The sequence below is a fragment of the Panthera leo genome, chromosome D3, assembly GCF_018350215.1.
Source record: "Panthera leo isolate Ple1 chromosome D3, P.leo_Ple1_pat1.1, whole genome shotgun sequence".
In the NCBI taxonomy this organism is placed as follows: Eukaryota; Metazoa; Chordata; class Mammalia; order Carnivora; family Felidae; genus Panthera; species Panthera leo.
This window is the reverse complement of record NC_056690.1, coordinates 26,841,578-26,857,439: the sequence shown is the minus strand read 5'-3', so window position 1 is coordinate 26,857,439 and position 15,862 is coordinate 26,841,578. Positions and strand designations below refer to the sequence as shown.

At 52.5% G+C, this 15,862-nt stretch overlaps 1 protein-coding gene across 3 annotated transcripts in view; it reads left to right on the top strand.

The window, feature by feature from the left end:
- KIAA1671 (KIAA1671 ortholog) overlaps window positions 1-15,862 on the top strand; it is a 199,701-nt gene that overhangs the window by 174,893 nt on the left and 8,946 nt on the right. For all 3 annotated transcript variants that reach the window (XM_042909520.1, XM_042909521.1, XM_042909522.1), the window contains 3 exons: window positions 7,256-7,374; window positions 11,149-11,404; window positions 14,107-14,281. In XM_042909520.1, the coding sequence (XP_042765454.1) occupies window positions 7,256-7,374; window positions 11,149-11,404; window positions 14,107-14,281 (550 nt within the window). The remainder of the gene's footprint in view (window positions 1-7,255; window positions 7,375-11,148; window positions 11,405-14,106; window positions 14,282-15,862) is intronic.

Genomic DNA, 15,862 nt, shown 5'->3' with positions numbered 1-15,862 from the left:
ACCACATAACTCCGTGACCTCGGGCATGGCAGGTCGCCTCTCTGGGCCTCAGTCTCCTCCCCTGTAAAATGGATCCATGACATTCCTACCACATAGGGTTGTCTGGGAACACAGATGGCAGAACGGAAGAGTACATCGCCAGCCCTCAGCCCTCAGGAGTGTTCGCCCTCGACATTGATGTTGCTCTGATTTCTCGGTTGTGTAAGGCTGACCTGAGCGCGAGAGAGGAAGGCGCTGCGGGCCCTCAAGGGCAGAGACAGAGCAGGTGTCACCAGCCAGCCGCCCTGCGCAGCTGACAGTGTAGAGTTGCAGACGGGGGAGGGGTTGCACATCTTGAATTCCTCCGAACTGCCCTGTCAGCTGAGCCGCTGAGCGCCGTCCTGACTCAGGGTTCTTTTCCTAGGTGGACGTGTCAGACACCCCAGAATACACGCAGGCGTGGTAGTTTCTCTTCTCCCCGCCTCCTCCCTAACGCCGTTGCTTTTCTGGTTAAGTTCGCACGTACCCACTGCAAAGAAAAGTTATCTTTGGAAACACCTTCCTCCAACAAATATTTATTCAACAACTACCATAGACCGGGTATCGTTCTAAGTGCTGGGGGTGGGGGGGCAGCACTGGACGGGACAGTCCCCATTTTCACCCAGCTGGCTGTCCAAAGCGCATCATAGGTTAGGGATCAGCCAGGTGCCTGTGGGGCCCAATCTCGCCAGCCACCTGTTTTGTAAGTAAAGTTTTATTGGAACACAGCCACACACGCTGACATACTGCCTGTAGCCCAGTAGTTGGGACACAGACTGAATGGCCCCCAGGGCCCCAAAGACTGACTATCTGACCCTGCATAGAAAAAGTTTGCCCGGTTCTGATACGGATTAACACATAAAGATTTCTGATTTGTTCTTCACTCACGGTGCGTGTGCAATACGATCGTATTGGAGGCGTGACTGAATGGGTTTTATTTCATTTTATTAATTTGATTGTCTGATTGTACCGGGATATAAAACTACAAGTTTGGATATTAAATAAAATCATCATGAGTAATAAACACCCTGTTTATCACTCCTGTCTGTTACTCCCCACAGACAGTTCCACTGTTAGTGGTTTGCCATGGGACCTTCCTCGTACGTTTATGTGTTTGTTTTTACGAAAGTGGTGTCATAAGACACATACACACGTGCTGTTGTTACCTTTTTTTTTAAAATGTTTGCAAGTATAAGACAGGTATCTTTCTCTGACAGTAAACATTTCTTTCTGAGCATCATTTTCCCTGGCTGTCTTTATTCCATTGTGTGGATATGCCACATTGCATTCCACTGATCCCCATCTTACCAGACATCTAGGTCATTTCCAAGATTTTGCAGTGGTGCCTCCAGTATTTTGCAACGATATTTCCAATATTTTGCGATATTTGCTCTCCTGCAGGGAGCATTCATGTTCATAGATCTTGGCAAGTGTGTCTAATGATTTTCTTGAGATAAATTTCTGGAACCAGAATTGCTGACTCGAGGGATATACAGGTTTTTAAATTTCAGGATGTGTGTTATGGCATGTTTAAACACGGCCCTTAAAGGCGTGTGTTAGCCTGGCCTCCCCAGCATGGCTATTACGAAGTTATCCATTATGGGCTCTGGGCTAAGACAGTCATCTTTGCTTGTAAGACAAGGGCCCAGGGTCTTCATGCGCCTGAGGCTTGGGGCTGGGTGAGCTCCTAGTCCGAGCAAGTGTTTTGGTTTTTTTGTTTGTTTGTTTTCATGTTTATTTATTTTTGAGAGAGTGAGCAGGGAAGGGGCAGAGAGAGAGCGGGACGGAGGATCCAAAGCAGGCTCGTGCTGACAGGACAGAACCCGATGCGGGGCTCAAACTCACAAACCGTGAGATCGTGACCTGAGCCAAAGTTTGACACTCAGCTGAGTCGGCCACCCAGGCAAGTGGTTTTTATTTTTATTTATTTTTTTATTTTTTTAAATTTTTTTTTAATTTTTTTTAACGTTTATTTATTTTTGAGACAGAGAGAGACAGAGCATGAACGGGGGAGGGGCAGAGAGAGAGGGAGACACAGAATCAGAAGCAGGCTCCAGGCTCTGAGCCATCAGCCCAGAGCCCGACGCGGGGCTCGAACTCACGGACCGTGAGATCGTGACCTGAGCTGAAGTCGGACGCTTAACCGACTAAGCCACCCAGGCGCCCCCAAGCAAGTGGTTTTTAAACCTGCCAAGTTCTTGAAATTTTTGAGAGCATTTTCACGCACATTTCCCCATTTTTGCATACACTTCCTCATCGGAGCCTCTTGAAGCATCCTGGGAAAGTTGGGGGCAGGTGGATGTTGGGGGCTGGAAGGAGCCTGGGATAGGAACCCTGCATCCCAGAGGTGCCCGCACTGCCTCTCACTCACTGTGAAAACTAAAAGCCAGACAGCAATTCCTGTCTCTGTGCCTCGGTTTCTCATCTGAGAAAGGTCAACCGAATTGACTCAAGAGTCCTTCTGACTTTAAATGATAAGATTTGGTCATCCTCATGTGACAAATGACAACTGAAATGCGGCTGTGGGCATCGGGTGGCTGTCCATCGGGGACGCACGTCAGAAAAGACTGGCACGTGTTCCAGACGGGGGACTCACTGGGACACATGCGTGTCATTCATTAGTTTGTCATCTGTATTGTCGGCGTCTACTTGCCTGTGGACGGTGAGGGTTTTTGTAGCAGCCTGTGAGGCAGGCCTGAATTGGAAGAATATCCTGTCTTAAAGCTAATTAAAAGTCTGACTTTGGGAAAGTTTTTATTAGAGTTTTGGGGCCTTTTGGTGGTTGATCTCGAAGCCTCGCAACCCGGGGAGCAAAGCTCAGGCCTCACTTGATCTGAGTGAGGGTCTGCCAGAGGGAGGAGCCATGAATAATTTGCAGTGCATGCAAGGTTTCCAGGATACTCGTTGGAGAAAGTGCTGATAAACAGCTCGCTTTCTTAAGCCTCATTTACAAGATGAATCCCCCTAGATAATCCTACCCCCGAGTTACTCCAAACTTGGGGGTCTGTGTTGAAGAGTAGTGACTGTGATGGCATTCCGCCAAATATGTAACGTTTGCTTTTTGGTCCAGACAGCGAGGCACAGAGAGGTTAAGTAGCGTGCCCAAGATCACACAGCTACTGTGTAATGAATCCAGACACTCTGGCTCCAGAAGCAGGACACGTCCAAGGGAGACTGAAAAGAGGTCAATTCTAATTATTACACTGTGGGAAGTTCTACAGCAGTGCCGTCCACTAGAACTTTCTGCAGTGATGGAAATGTTCTGTATCCGTGCTGTTCAACATGGCAGCCACATGTGGCTATGGAGCCCTTGAAATGTGGCTGGTGCCACCGAGGAACTGAATCCTTTGTATTTTTTAATTTTAACAAATTTACGTTAAATTTAAATAGCCAATTTAAGTGTGGCTAGCAGCTATGTATTGCCCAGCACAGATATAGAGACTTGAGATCTAGGGCATGGTGAGAGCCGTGGGGCTCCTGAGCCAGCCTTGGTAGGGGTGAGTTCAGGGAAGGCTTCCTGGAGGAAGAGCCCTCAAAGTTGAAATCTGAAGGTTAGCTGGGAGGCGGTGGCTGCTCCAGTGGGTCTGGAGGTGAGAGAGAGTGTAGCTGGGGGCACATGAGGGGGGAGCGGCCAGTGGGAGGGCCCAGGATGGGCAGGAGATGGTGGGGAAGGAGCCCAAGTAATGATGATCCCACAAGCCACTTTGAGGAGTTTGAACTTGAGCCTGACGGACGTGGGCGATGAAAGGGCTTTGGCAGGAACCTTGCGGGCCCAGATTATGGTTTTGTAAGTATAATGGGAAGAGCCAGAGGTGAGGGAGGCAGGGAGACCCTGGAGCTGGCCAAGGCCGGACAGAATGTTCTGGAAGGAGACTTTGAAGGACCGGGTGTTGATTTGATGGTGGGAGTGAGGGAGAGAGGAGTCAGGGGTGCTGCCCTGGGGAATCTCGAGTCTGGCATTAGGCGGCGCAGGGAGAAAACGTGTATTCCTGCCTGTGGTGATTCCACATCCCTGAGTGTAAATCCTAAATCCCTTCGGGGGGGCCCACAGACCGGGATGGATGGAGACCTACGTGTCGTTGCTGAACGCCATTGACATCCAGCCCCCGTCTCCTGCCCTGATTCCACCCTCGGCATCCTACCCACCCGGCCGTTCTGATTTCCAAAGGCCCCACCTCCACCTCCCTTCTCCATCCCTGAGCAATGAAAGACCCCCGTCCTTCCGGGGGAGGGCCATGAAAATGGTTCTGAACACCTGCAGCTCCTGTCCCCTCAGCTTGGTGATTTCCGGAGATTATGTCCTTGAAGCCACAAAACAACCCCCGTTTTTCTAATGGGGAAACTGAGGCTTGAAAGGGTGGCGTCACGTGGCCAGGCCACACAGCTGAGACAGAGCGGAGACAGCAGCACCCCCCTTCTGCCTGAGCTGTGACACAGAGCCGTCACCCCTCTGCCTCCCACCACGCTTGGCACACGCCGCCCCGTATCCAGCGTGCAGCTGTCTGCAAAGTGCTCAGGACAGCGACGCCGAGCCCACCGGCAGCAACCCCCTAAGGCCCCAGCCTCTGGCTTCAGAATCTGACCCGTGTAAGGGATTAAGTTAGGGAATGCCTGATTCTGTGACATCTTTGAAAAACAGTGAGCAGCTGGGGATGTGCTCAGATGGCGACTTCCATTCCTGGGCCCCAGGGAGAATTGTGTTCAGGGTGCAGGGCATCTGAGAATGTCAGGTGATCTTTCAAGGCAAACACGTCCCCAGTTTCCCCGAGCGGGGGCTGACTTCATCCCTAAAGCGTGCGGACAGCCACCCCCACATGCTGCCCATGGGCCTGGAGATTGGGCAGACTGTCCCAAGACTGGCTCGCTCATCAGAAGCCAAAGCCTTAAAAATATGCCACCCCTTGACCTGGTGATTCTATACTTAGGAATCTCTTCTGTGGGAATAATCACAGACATGTGTCACTGTAGCCTCGAGGACGTTCGTCATGTTGTTGATTATAACAGGGAGAAATATGCAGCAACCTAAATGCCCAACACTTGGGGATTGGTTAAATGAACGAACGGTGCTGAGTGCATCCAGTGGGATCTTCAGCCATTAAAGATGAGGCGTGGATGGGCGCCTGGGTGGCTCAGGTGGTTAAGCGTCCGACTCTTGAATTTGCCTCCATCATGGTCTTGCAGTTCGTGAGATCGAGCCCCGCCCCCCCCTGTTGGGCTCTGTGCTGACAGTGCAGAGCCTGCTTGGGATTCTCTCTCTCTCTCTTTCTGCCCCTCCCATACATGCTCTCTCTCTCTCTCTCTCTCTCTCTCTCAATAAACAAATAAACGTAAAAAAAAAAAAAAAAGAAAAAAGATAAGGATGTCGATGAATTGGCCCAGGGAAAGTTCTGGATGGGACTATGCCAGAATGTTGTCAGTGGATGAGGGGTGTTACTCTTTGCGCTTTTCTATCATTTCTAAACGTTTTACAACAAACACGTGTTATTTTGTTACCTCGTCAAAGAAAAGCATTCTGCAGGCAGTGGTGTTGGGGGTGTTCGGACATTAGCTGTTGTTAGGGTCTTCGAGTGTGGCCGTCTGTGAGGTGACAGAGGGCTTTCTTCTGAATTCCCGTTCTTGCATATATCCCCGCACAGCATCCCCTTGAGCACTGTGGGGCACACAAGTGTCCCCAAAAGCTGAGAGGAAGAGAATGGGGAAGGGGGTAGGCATAGGAGCCGTCACATGGGTCCCGTCCTTGGCATCCGTGCCCTTAGCGTGGCGACCGTGTCCTCACTGGACCCTTGTAGCTTCTCTGGGCCCCAAGTGAAATCCCTGAGGTCATACAGCTAATAAGCATTTCCCTGGGCCTGTGTTCGTTCTCCTGGACCCTATAAGCTTGTTCAGCCAAGGACGGTTCCGCAGAAGCCGTGGAAAAGCGTAGAGTAAACTAAGATGATGGAGCATCTTGACCTTGAAGAGCGCATCGGCTGGGTCACAGAATCTCAGGGGTTGTGTCTGCTGTGCTGCGATCCCCCACCCCCGGTTCCCTGGTGCCTGGCACATAGTAGGCGCTCAGTAAATACCTCTTGAGGAAATACCTTCTATGTCAAACTTTACCTGGTACCACAGTGAGTCCAGCATGGGCAGGAAGGGTTCAGCAGGAGGAGAGATCGCCGTGGTTTGCAATGGCTTTGGCTGAGGAGGATGGTAGGAAGAAGGAGGGGTGCAAGCAAAACCACAGAGACTGGGATGTGGGAGGCTTGTGTGGGACTCAGTGCGGAGGTCAGGGAGGGTGGGAGGAAGGGTTTGTTTGGGGTAGGAGATGGCACACTGGAGAGGAAATTTGGGGCTCCGTTACAAGGCGTGTTGGATTTCAGCTGGAGGGCACTAGGGAGCCACTGAAGGTTGTTGAGCAGGGAAGGGGCTTTTAACTTGCCAAAGTGAATAAGGTGGGGGAAGCCAGCAGTTCAGCCACTTAGGGGAGGTCTACAGACTGCCCACCATGTGCCAGCACTCCTTCCAAGCGCCCCGGCTGAGGGCAGAGATAGCAACTGAGTAGGTAGTGAATACCCAGCGATCCAGGCTGCCTGGGATGCAGTGGTTATCCGTTTGGTTGTCGGGTCCCAGCCTCCTGCCCGGGTTTGGGTTCCACTTCACCGTGCACAGGCTGTTTGATTTGGGGCCTGTCACTCGACCGGCCTGAGCCTCAGTGTTCCCATCTGCAAAACAGGGATTGTAATAAAGATTGCCATGGAATTGCTGTTCAGCGAGACAAAGTGCACGCAGCTTGATTGCCGCTGGGCACAGTTAAATGCTCCATGAATGCCATATTGGATGATGCAGATGGGAAGCCAATGGCGGTGGGAACCTGGGGCGGGGGACGGGTGAGGGAGCATCCCTACCAGGTGGACAAGTCCTGGGAGACAGGAGATGGAGAGAAGTTCATCCCGCCTGCAATGCCAGGCGGAGAGGGGCCCTGAGGACGGGGCAGCGTGCTGGGGAGGGTGACACCTTCATCTCAGCACTGCTTGCTTGCCTTCAGCACTGACGCTCCTGCATCCTGTGATGCCTTGGGCACATTGGCGCAGCTGGTCGCCCTAATGCCCACCCCAGACATTTGGACCCGTCGCTGAGCACAGTCGGGAGCTGGGGTGGGTTTGAGTCAGGGGCAATGCCATGTGATCTGTGTCAGCTGGGGACCAGGTTCTGAGCATTTTCCCCTGATAGAAATCTTCCCTCTGGCTTGTCCCCACAGGACCAACTGAAGCAGTGTTTCTCCAGGCGGCCCCCCGAAGCCAAGGACACCGACACCCTCGTGCAGGAAGCCGACAGCCAGTATGGGACGTGGACAGACCAGCGCCAGAGCGGGGAGAGGTAGGGCATCCCAGGGCTTCTGGCTTCGAGGTGGGGCCCCTGGATGGCAGTGTGGCCCACCTGCCCCCTCATTTCTATATAACTAGAACCTGTTTTGTGCGTAAGTACAAGAGTAATGCATTCTTGTTGTAAAAAAGAAAATTTAGAAAGTACAAATTATTTTATTTCATTTGTTTTTTAAAATTTTTATTTTTGAGAAAGAGAGAGACAGAGCGTGAGCAGGGGAGGGGCAGAGACAGAGGGAGACACAGGATCCCAAGCAGGCTCCAGGCTCTGAGCGGTCAGCTCAGAGCCCGACTCGGGGCTCGAACTCACGGTGAGATCATGACCTGAGCCGAAGTCAGACGCTCAACCGACTGAGCCACCCAGGCGCCCCAGAACATACAAATCATCTTAAAATAATGTATGAAATGTCCAGATTAGGTAAGTCCATAGAGATGGAAAGTAGGTTAGTTGCCAGGGGCTGGGGGTAGGTAGGTAGGTAGGGGCTGACATTAACAAGTACCAGGCTTCCTTTTGGGGGAACGAAGAAGTTCTCGAATTACATTGCGGTGATGGTTGCACAGTGTGCTAAATGTCACTGATGGAAAATTTTATGTTATGTGTGTTTTACCACAGTGAAAGAAATTACGAAGAAAATGAAAAATACCTATCATCCCAGCCCACAGATCATTAATGAGGGCATCAGTGTTTTTTGTTAGATGTCTGTCTAGACTTTTTTCACCATATCTGGATATGTTTACAGATCTAGGAATGTACTATACCTGTTGCCTTATTAGCTATGTCTGCATTTAATATCACCCCAGTAAACTTTTTTTTAGCTTATTTATTTTTTGAGAGAGAGAGAGAGAGAGAGCAGGGGAGGGGCAGAGAGAGAGGAAGAGAGAATCCCAAGCAGTGCAGAGCCTGATGCAGGGCTCAAACTCATGAACCATGAGATCATGAGCTGAGCCGAAATCAAGAGTCAGGACGCTTACCTGACTGAGCCACCCATGCACCCCCTTTTTATACAAAAAATTTTTTTAGTATATTTATTTTTTGAGAGAGAGAATATCGCCCCAGTTAATGGCTTGGAGGGCCCTCAGAGGTCTGCCTGGTTTTGACTGTGGCAGAAGGCTTCAGGTTATCAAGAACAGCCTGGATACAAGAGGCAGGCACCTCTGAGTTCTAGCTCAGCCCTCGCTGGCTGTGGGACTCTGGCTAAATTAGCTACGTTTTCCCGGTTTTCCGGTCCTCCTCCTCTATGGGAAGGGAACGACGCTTATAAAAACAGCCAGGGTTTATTGAGCCAAGCACTGTTGTAAGCACATGAAGGTGTTAACATCTAATCCTGTTGCCCTGTCTTGCGGAGGCCAAGGCTGAGGCAACCCATCACAAGGGGTGGCTGGGAGGGGAATCTGTACGGCAATCAGCAGATTTCCTGGCACATAGTAGGAGTACCTGTTCACTGCACCTGTTTGTGGTTTTAAAGATACGATATTTCTTCTCTGCCTTGGGTGGGACATCTGGGGTGGACAAGGTCGTGTTCTCAGCTCATGTCTTCCCTAGCCGGGGGCCCCAGGATCACGTGGTCATGTGACCACAGTGAGGGCCGCGTGGTCTTTTAAAGTCACAGAGACCTGGGTTGACTGCGGCACGGCCCCTTGCCAGCTGTGTCACGACTCAGTTTTCTCGCCTGTGGGTGGCATGCCCGGGGCTGGGGTGGACTGAGCCCCAGGTCTCCCACCTGCTTCCCCCGCCTTCTCAGCTGGGGGGTGGTCACAACCCTCTACTGGGTAACGTCCCACAGCCCTCGATATAAAAGTTGGGTGGAGGTGGATGGAAGTAAAAATGGGTATATGGCGGCGGGGTGGGGGGGGGGGCGCCTGGTGGCTCAGTCCGTTAAGCAGCCAACTTCAGTTCAAGTCGTGATCTCACGGTTTGTGAGTTTGAGCCCCGCGTCGGGCTCTGTGCTGACAGCTCAGAACCTGCTTGGGATTCTCTCTCCCTCTCTCTCTGCCCCTCCCCCATGCTCTCTTTCTCACAAAATAAATAAATAAACATTTTTAAAAAAATGGGTACAAAGACGAAAATGGGAAGCAAAGGTTTCTTAAAGCTCCTGTGAAAGTCTTTTCTCCCCTAACCCTTGAAATGTGTTTTATTAATGAGCCTACTTACCTGTCACTAGACTTAACTTAAATTTCCTGCAAGAACCCTCGGGACGCAGAAGGCTGCATCTCCGTCTTGCGTCTCTCACGCTCCCTAGGCCTCTGTTACCCCCAGAACCTAAGGCCAGGTGAGTCCCTGCCTGGGGGACCTGGGACCTCTCCTGTGGGTGGACGCCCCCTTCTGTTCCCCAGAGGCACTGCAGCGCCCTCTCCCTGGCCGGACCAGCAGCCGCTGTGCCCCCAGCCCTGGGCAATGGCGCCATCTGCTGCCTCCTTGGTGGTATTTCCCTCATGGTTCGGGGACTTGCTTCAGTCCCACCCATAACCCAACATCCTGCCCCTTCCGAGGAGTAACATCATCCCAGGGCTGACAGAGCATGGCTGTGCCCCCCGGGGTGAACCACCAGTACACCTGGGTCAGAGGTTCTGCTCAGGGGTGTAGCTCGGGCAGCTTCTAGGGCTGCAGACCCCTTCTATCAGCGATGGTGGCTGGGTGCCCGACTGCCCTTCCTCCCGGATAGCTCTCCCATGCTCTTGACTTTGGTGTCTTTTTAATGGGAGGGGGGAGACTTTTTAATTTAATGGCTTAATTTTTTTGGCTTAAGTGATTTACAAATTCCTATCTTATGTGGTCCCAGTTATCCAAGCCATACTTAAATACATTAGCACGGGCAGACGTTCCGGAAGTCGGAGAAGGGTCAAGGGCATGGATTCCAGAGTCCGTTCTGGCCCTTTGGGCAAGCTACTTCACATCTCTGTGCCTCGGTTTCCTCATCTTTAGTGGGATCAATATTTAATTTCCTGAGGTGAATCCCACCTGATGGCCTTGTGGTGGCTTCAAGATCAGAGGGTGACCCTCACAGGATTGGAAAGAGGATTCAGGGACTCAGTTTTTAGCATAGAGCCTGGCACAGAGTAAGTGCTCAGTAAATCTTGATCGCATGCATGCCTGAGTGAATGAACAAATGAATAGAGCCACGTGGAAGATTCCCCCACCTCCCACTCTTCCTCAAGTGACTGCTGGCGATTTTTTTTTTTTATTGACATCAGCGCTTGTCCAACAGAAATACAGCTCGAGCTGCAAAGGTGAGGTGTGGGTAACTTAAGATATTCTCGTAGCCACGTCAAAAGAGTAAAAAAGAAACCAGGTGGAAATTAATCTTGACAACTCAACTTAAATAACACTGTTTTATTGAATCCAGATCTGAGATGTTATCATTTCAACGTGTAATCAGTATTTTACATTCTCTCTCTCTCTCTCTCTTTTTAATCCAAAGTGTTGGGAATCCCGCGTGTACTTTATACTCTGGGCTCACACGTGCCACATGGGGATGGCCCAGTAGCCGCGTGTGACCAGTGGCTCCCTCACTCCTGCCCAGTACAGGGTCGGAGGGTCTTGAGCGGGGCGAGACTGACCCCTTCCATTCCACACCTGTGGAATGTTCTGGAGGCATCATGGGCAGCACCTGGCTGTGCCCAGAAAGGTTATCCCACAGGGATGTCCTGGGTCTTGTTTCCTGGCATATAAAACACACCCCAAACCTGCTTTCTGCCGCTTCCTTTGCTCGCACTTCAGTTCTCTGAAACCACCTGCACAATCATATCTCCCTTCCCTCCTTTCTCGTAGTCTGGCTCCTGAGTCCCCGTCCCCAGACAGCAGTGCCGTGTCGGTGCGGCAACAGTTGCCCGGCAGCCGCCTGTCCTCCCTGTCCTCCCAGACGGAGGCCACCTCGGCCGGGGACCAGCACAGTGGCTCCAGGGACCAGCGGAGCACCAGCGTGGACCAATCCAGCACTGACCTGGAATCCACCGATGGGACGGAGGGGCTGCCCCCGCCGGACGCTTGCCCTGCGAAGAGCGTGGACGACTTCTCCTTCATTGATGTGAGTCAGGAAGTGGGAACGTGCATCGGGAAGAGTCGTTCCTTCTGAAAGGGCTGCTCCGTTGCCCCTCCCGGGGGTAGAATCTGTGTGCCCGCGACCCCCGTGGCAGGTGCAGAGGGCACAGTCTTCGAGATGGGACCGATGTCTGCCTGTAGCTGGGACCTACCGTATGCCCGCAAATGTCTTCACCTCTCGGAGCCTTGGCTTCCTCATCCGCTGATAACCAGCACGATGGGCTCCATGACCTCAAATGTGATCGCGTGTGTTCACGTTAAAACCGATCGTAGACCCGTACCTGCTAGGTCAGCGGGACGTCTGACGGGGGTCTGCCTGAGTTCGCCATTCCCGGCATGCCAAGTCTGGAGTTTGCTCAGACCCATTCTGCTGGGTGTCCACACCGAGGTCTGGCTTGGTGCGATGTGTCTCTGGTCCCGGGGGATCCCAGTCTCTCTAGAAATGCATAATAGCAGTTCCGGGAAGCAGTCCCCCCCACTCCGCCCCCGGCACAGACAGCCCTTATGTGGGTCCCCAGCCTCCTGGATGCCAGCCACCCAGGCCCAGAAGCATCCTGCTCCAGCCCCTTCCAGACCAGCGTCTGTCCTCTTTCCTCCCGCAGGAGCTGCCCCCCTGCAGGGGTCACGGACATTTTCCTTTTCAAACATTGAAGTCTTACTGTTGTCCTTCTCTGACATTAGGCCTATCCCCCGCCCGCCATCCTGTGGATGCATCATCTAAATGATGCAAAATGTAAAAGCAAGCCGCTGTCTTGGCCTATACTCTTAGGGATGGCGGCCTGGATTCTCCCCAGAGAAGGAACACTGCTGCTTGAGGAGAAAGGTCTCCCTCTGGGTCCTCAGAGGGAGCGCCCCCTCCTAAGTATGGTCCGGGTCTCTCGATGGCACCTCTGGGTAAGGAAGGGCAGAGACGGGAAAGACACAAGTTCAGTCTCCATTGGGCCACCCCCTATATAAACATGGACTAAGGATTGAGTTAGGTGATATATTCAGTTATTCATTCAACAAACACTTAACTGAGCTCAAGCTATGCGCCAAGCATTGCTGTAGCTTCCGTGCTCGTATGATGTCACCGTGACATAATCCTCTGGACTTAACCTTCTAGAACCCTAAGCAATTCTTTCTCAGTGGCCGTTATAAATATCAACAGCAATGTCAGCGGCCACTGGTCCCTGAGCGTCAGTCCCTGGACTGCTTACATGTCAGTAACCCCAAGAGGCAAAAATTCCTGCCCCATTTTGCAGCTTAGGGAACCAAAGTGGCCACTGAGTGGCTCAGGTGCAGGTGTCCCCGAGCACGGGTCCAGCAGCTGGCTGAATGCACACTGAGGTCTCCATGCACTGCCCACCACAATTCGGGTCTCCCGTGGGGGCTGTTTGGAGGTTGAAAGGGAAGGTGCGGCACTAAGGTATCCAGACCCACAGCCCCAGCCTGTGGCTGCAAGAGCAGCCCTGGGAAATCACAACCAGCCACCCCTCTCGGTAGTTCCCCCGCCCCCACTGTCTCTGAGTCTGAAACACTGGCTCTGTGACTTGTGTGTCTCCCCTTCTTGCCCCAGCCCCATCAGGTCCCACCGCTGGACGCCATTGTGACCAATTTGAGAGGCAGGTGCACAAACATTAGCTCCCTCCTCCTGTCCCCGGTGTGGTGTGTGCCACTTCCCAACTGTGGGAAACGATTCACTGAAATTAGCCCGTCATCGCTCGTCTAGCAAGGCCTTGGGTGATGGAATTTCTCCAAGGTAGACCTGAGAGGAAGAGACCAACATTGCAGGCAAGGACGCAAGCTGGCCGGTAACAGCTCTTGCCTGTGGGAGCCTTTCAGACCCTGTGTGAAAGCAGGGCTTTCCATACCTGGGCTCACCAAATTCTCCCAGCTTCCCATAGGAAGCGGATATGATTGGGGTCCCCTTTTTACAAAGAGGGACACCCAGGCTCAGAGAGGTGAAGTCCGCCGCTCGAGGTCCCACAGCTAAGCTTTGAACCGAGTGGGACTTGAGCACAGACTCACCTGAGTCTGAGTGCCTCACCACCATCCCCCCCAGGCGATCCCCAAATGAGTGACTGCCCGTCCTCTATGCTGGGCCTACCTGGGTGGTCTGCATCCCCGGCCCTCGCACCGTGGGAGGTGATGAGCTCGGAAAGCATCACTGACCGTCTGCCTGCCTCCATTCGGAGCGTGAAGCTTGCAGACGAGTGCTTGGTGCAGGCGCGTTGCCCTGCCCACCCCTACCTGCGCCCTGAATTATCATGAGCAAAGGGGGAACCACGCAGAGAGTGCCTCAGCTCATGGGCCCTGCGCGGACAAGGTTCCTACAAGGATTCGGTGAGATGATGTATTCGGCTATTCGTTCAACCAGCAAACAAACACGTATCAGGGTCCTGCTGTATACGAAGCGCTGCTCTAGCTTACCTGCTCCCATGGTGTCACGAGGACGGGAAGGGCACTTTCATTCCTGTCCACCAGGTGGCTGGCTCCGTGCTAGGGCGTTCCGCCTTCATTGGATTCTTGTGACCAGCCTACATGGTATGTTTCGCAGAGAAATTCAGGCTCCCGGGCTCAGGTGGCCCACGTACCACCTAAACAGCATCTCGGGCATCAGGGAAGCTACGCACGCCTCCCGCGGGTGGTACCCTCAGTTAATGGTCCCCGTGCTTTTCTCCTTCCCCCTCCCTGCTGCTCCCAAAGCAAACCTCAGTCCTCGACTCAAGTGCCCTCAAGACCCGGGTGCAGCTCAGCAAGAGAAGCCGCCGCCGGGCTCCCATCTCCCACGCCCTCCGGCGCAGCCGAGTCAGCGAGTCGGAGAGCAGGTCTCCTTTGGAGGACGAGGCTGACAATGCGTGGATGTTCAAGGACTCAACGGGTATGCCATGCACCCCTTTCTGCCCAGATACCACGTTGAACAGCAGGATGGATTTGGGTTAGACACTGAGCAGAACTTCCTGCCCTTATCAGTTGTAGGACATTAGAACACAGTTACAGAGGAAACTGTGCTCTCTTACTCTACAGACCTTATTAGAAACCAGGTGAAAAAGGCTTTTGTCAGGATGACCTATGAATTTGGGGTTGCACAGGTTGCAAAGGACAGAGGCACAACTTAATAGGATTTTATGTTTCTGCCTTTACCGTTATTAAATTTACTCAGACTTCTTTCCATTTGTTTGCTGGTCTGAGCCCAGATTCCCGAGTTGGAACATCAGTTCTATTTATCATCTGCCATTTTTGTTTCTAATAAATTATTATTACTATTTTTAATGTTTATTATTTATTTTGAAAGAGAGAGACAGAGTGTGAGCAGGGGAGAGGCAGAGAGAGAAGGAGACACAGAATCCAAAGCAGGCTCCAGGCTCTGAGCTGCCAGCACAGAGCCCAACGCAGGGCTCGAACCCACGAATCGTGAGATCATGACCTGAGCCGAAGTCAGACGCTTAACTGACTGAGCCACCCAGGCACCCCTGTAGCAAGTTATTTAAGGCTACACATTTTCCTCTGAGGACTTCTTTGGTTGAATCCTGTGAATTGAATCTTAAGGAGCCAACAGGAATTAGCCAGGGAAGGGTATTCCAGACAAAACTATCAATGGGATCAAAGGGGCAGGTGTGTAGAAAGAACATCTGTGTGTGTGTCACGGGCCTAAGTGGTTTGGGGCTGCTCAAGCCGGGAATAGCGGGGATCGTGCCAGAGAGGTGGGCAGAGGCCAGCTCATGGACAGTCGTGATTCCTTGCTAAGGAGTTCGACTTTGTGGCTGGGGAGCCATGGAGGCGCATGAAGAAGCAAAATCTCTTCTTATAATGGAAACCATAGCAGGTGACACCCCACCCCCCTACTCTACACATACACAGCAGTTCGTCCCACACACGCCATTGCAGGGCCTTCGTCCTCTTGGGGTTCACCCATGGCCAACAGTGGGCTGTAAGACTTCTCTCTGCACACTTTCCTGGGTTTTCTGAGCCAAACTCCACCGAGCTGCCTGGAGCAAATAAAAACCAATGTGGGAGGGGCACCTGGGGGACTCAGTCCATTAAGCATCCGACTCTTGAGTTCAGCTCAGATCCTGATCTCACGGTTCAGTCCGTGAGATCAAGCCCTGCATCAGGCTCTGTGCTGATGGTGCAGAACAAGCTTGGGATTCTCTCTTTCCCTCTCTCTCTCTGCCCCTCCCCGACTCATGTACACACACACACACTCTCTCTCTCTCTCTCTCAAAATAAATTAACATTAACAAAAAAACCCAACAACAGTGTGGGGACAGAAGCACACCAGTACCCCCAGCTGGAACATGGCAGCATCCTTCTGGTTCCCAGCAGCCTTGAGGAGCCAGCCTGGGGCTGGGGAGGCCTGGGGGTATGCCTTCTGAGCCCACCCCAGCTCCCTGCATGGCCTGGGGGGTCCAGAGCAGCAGACCTTGCCTGGTTCTCCCCCAGCCCCTCCCCGCACTCCTCA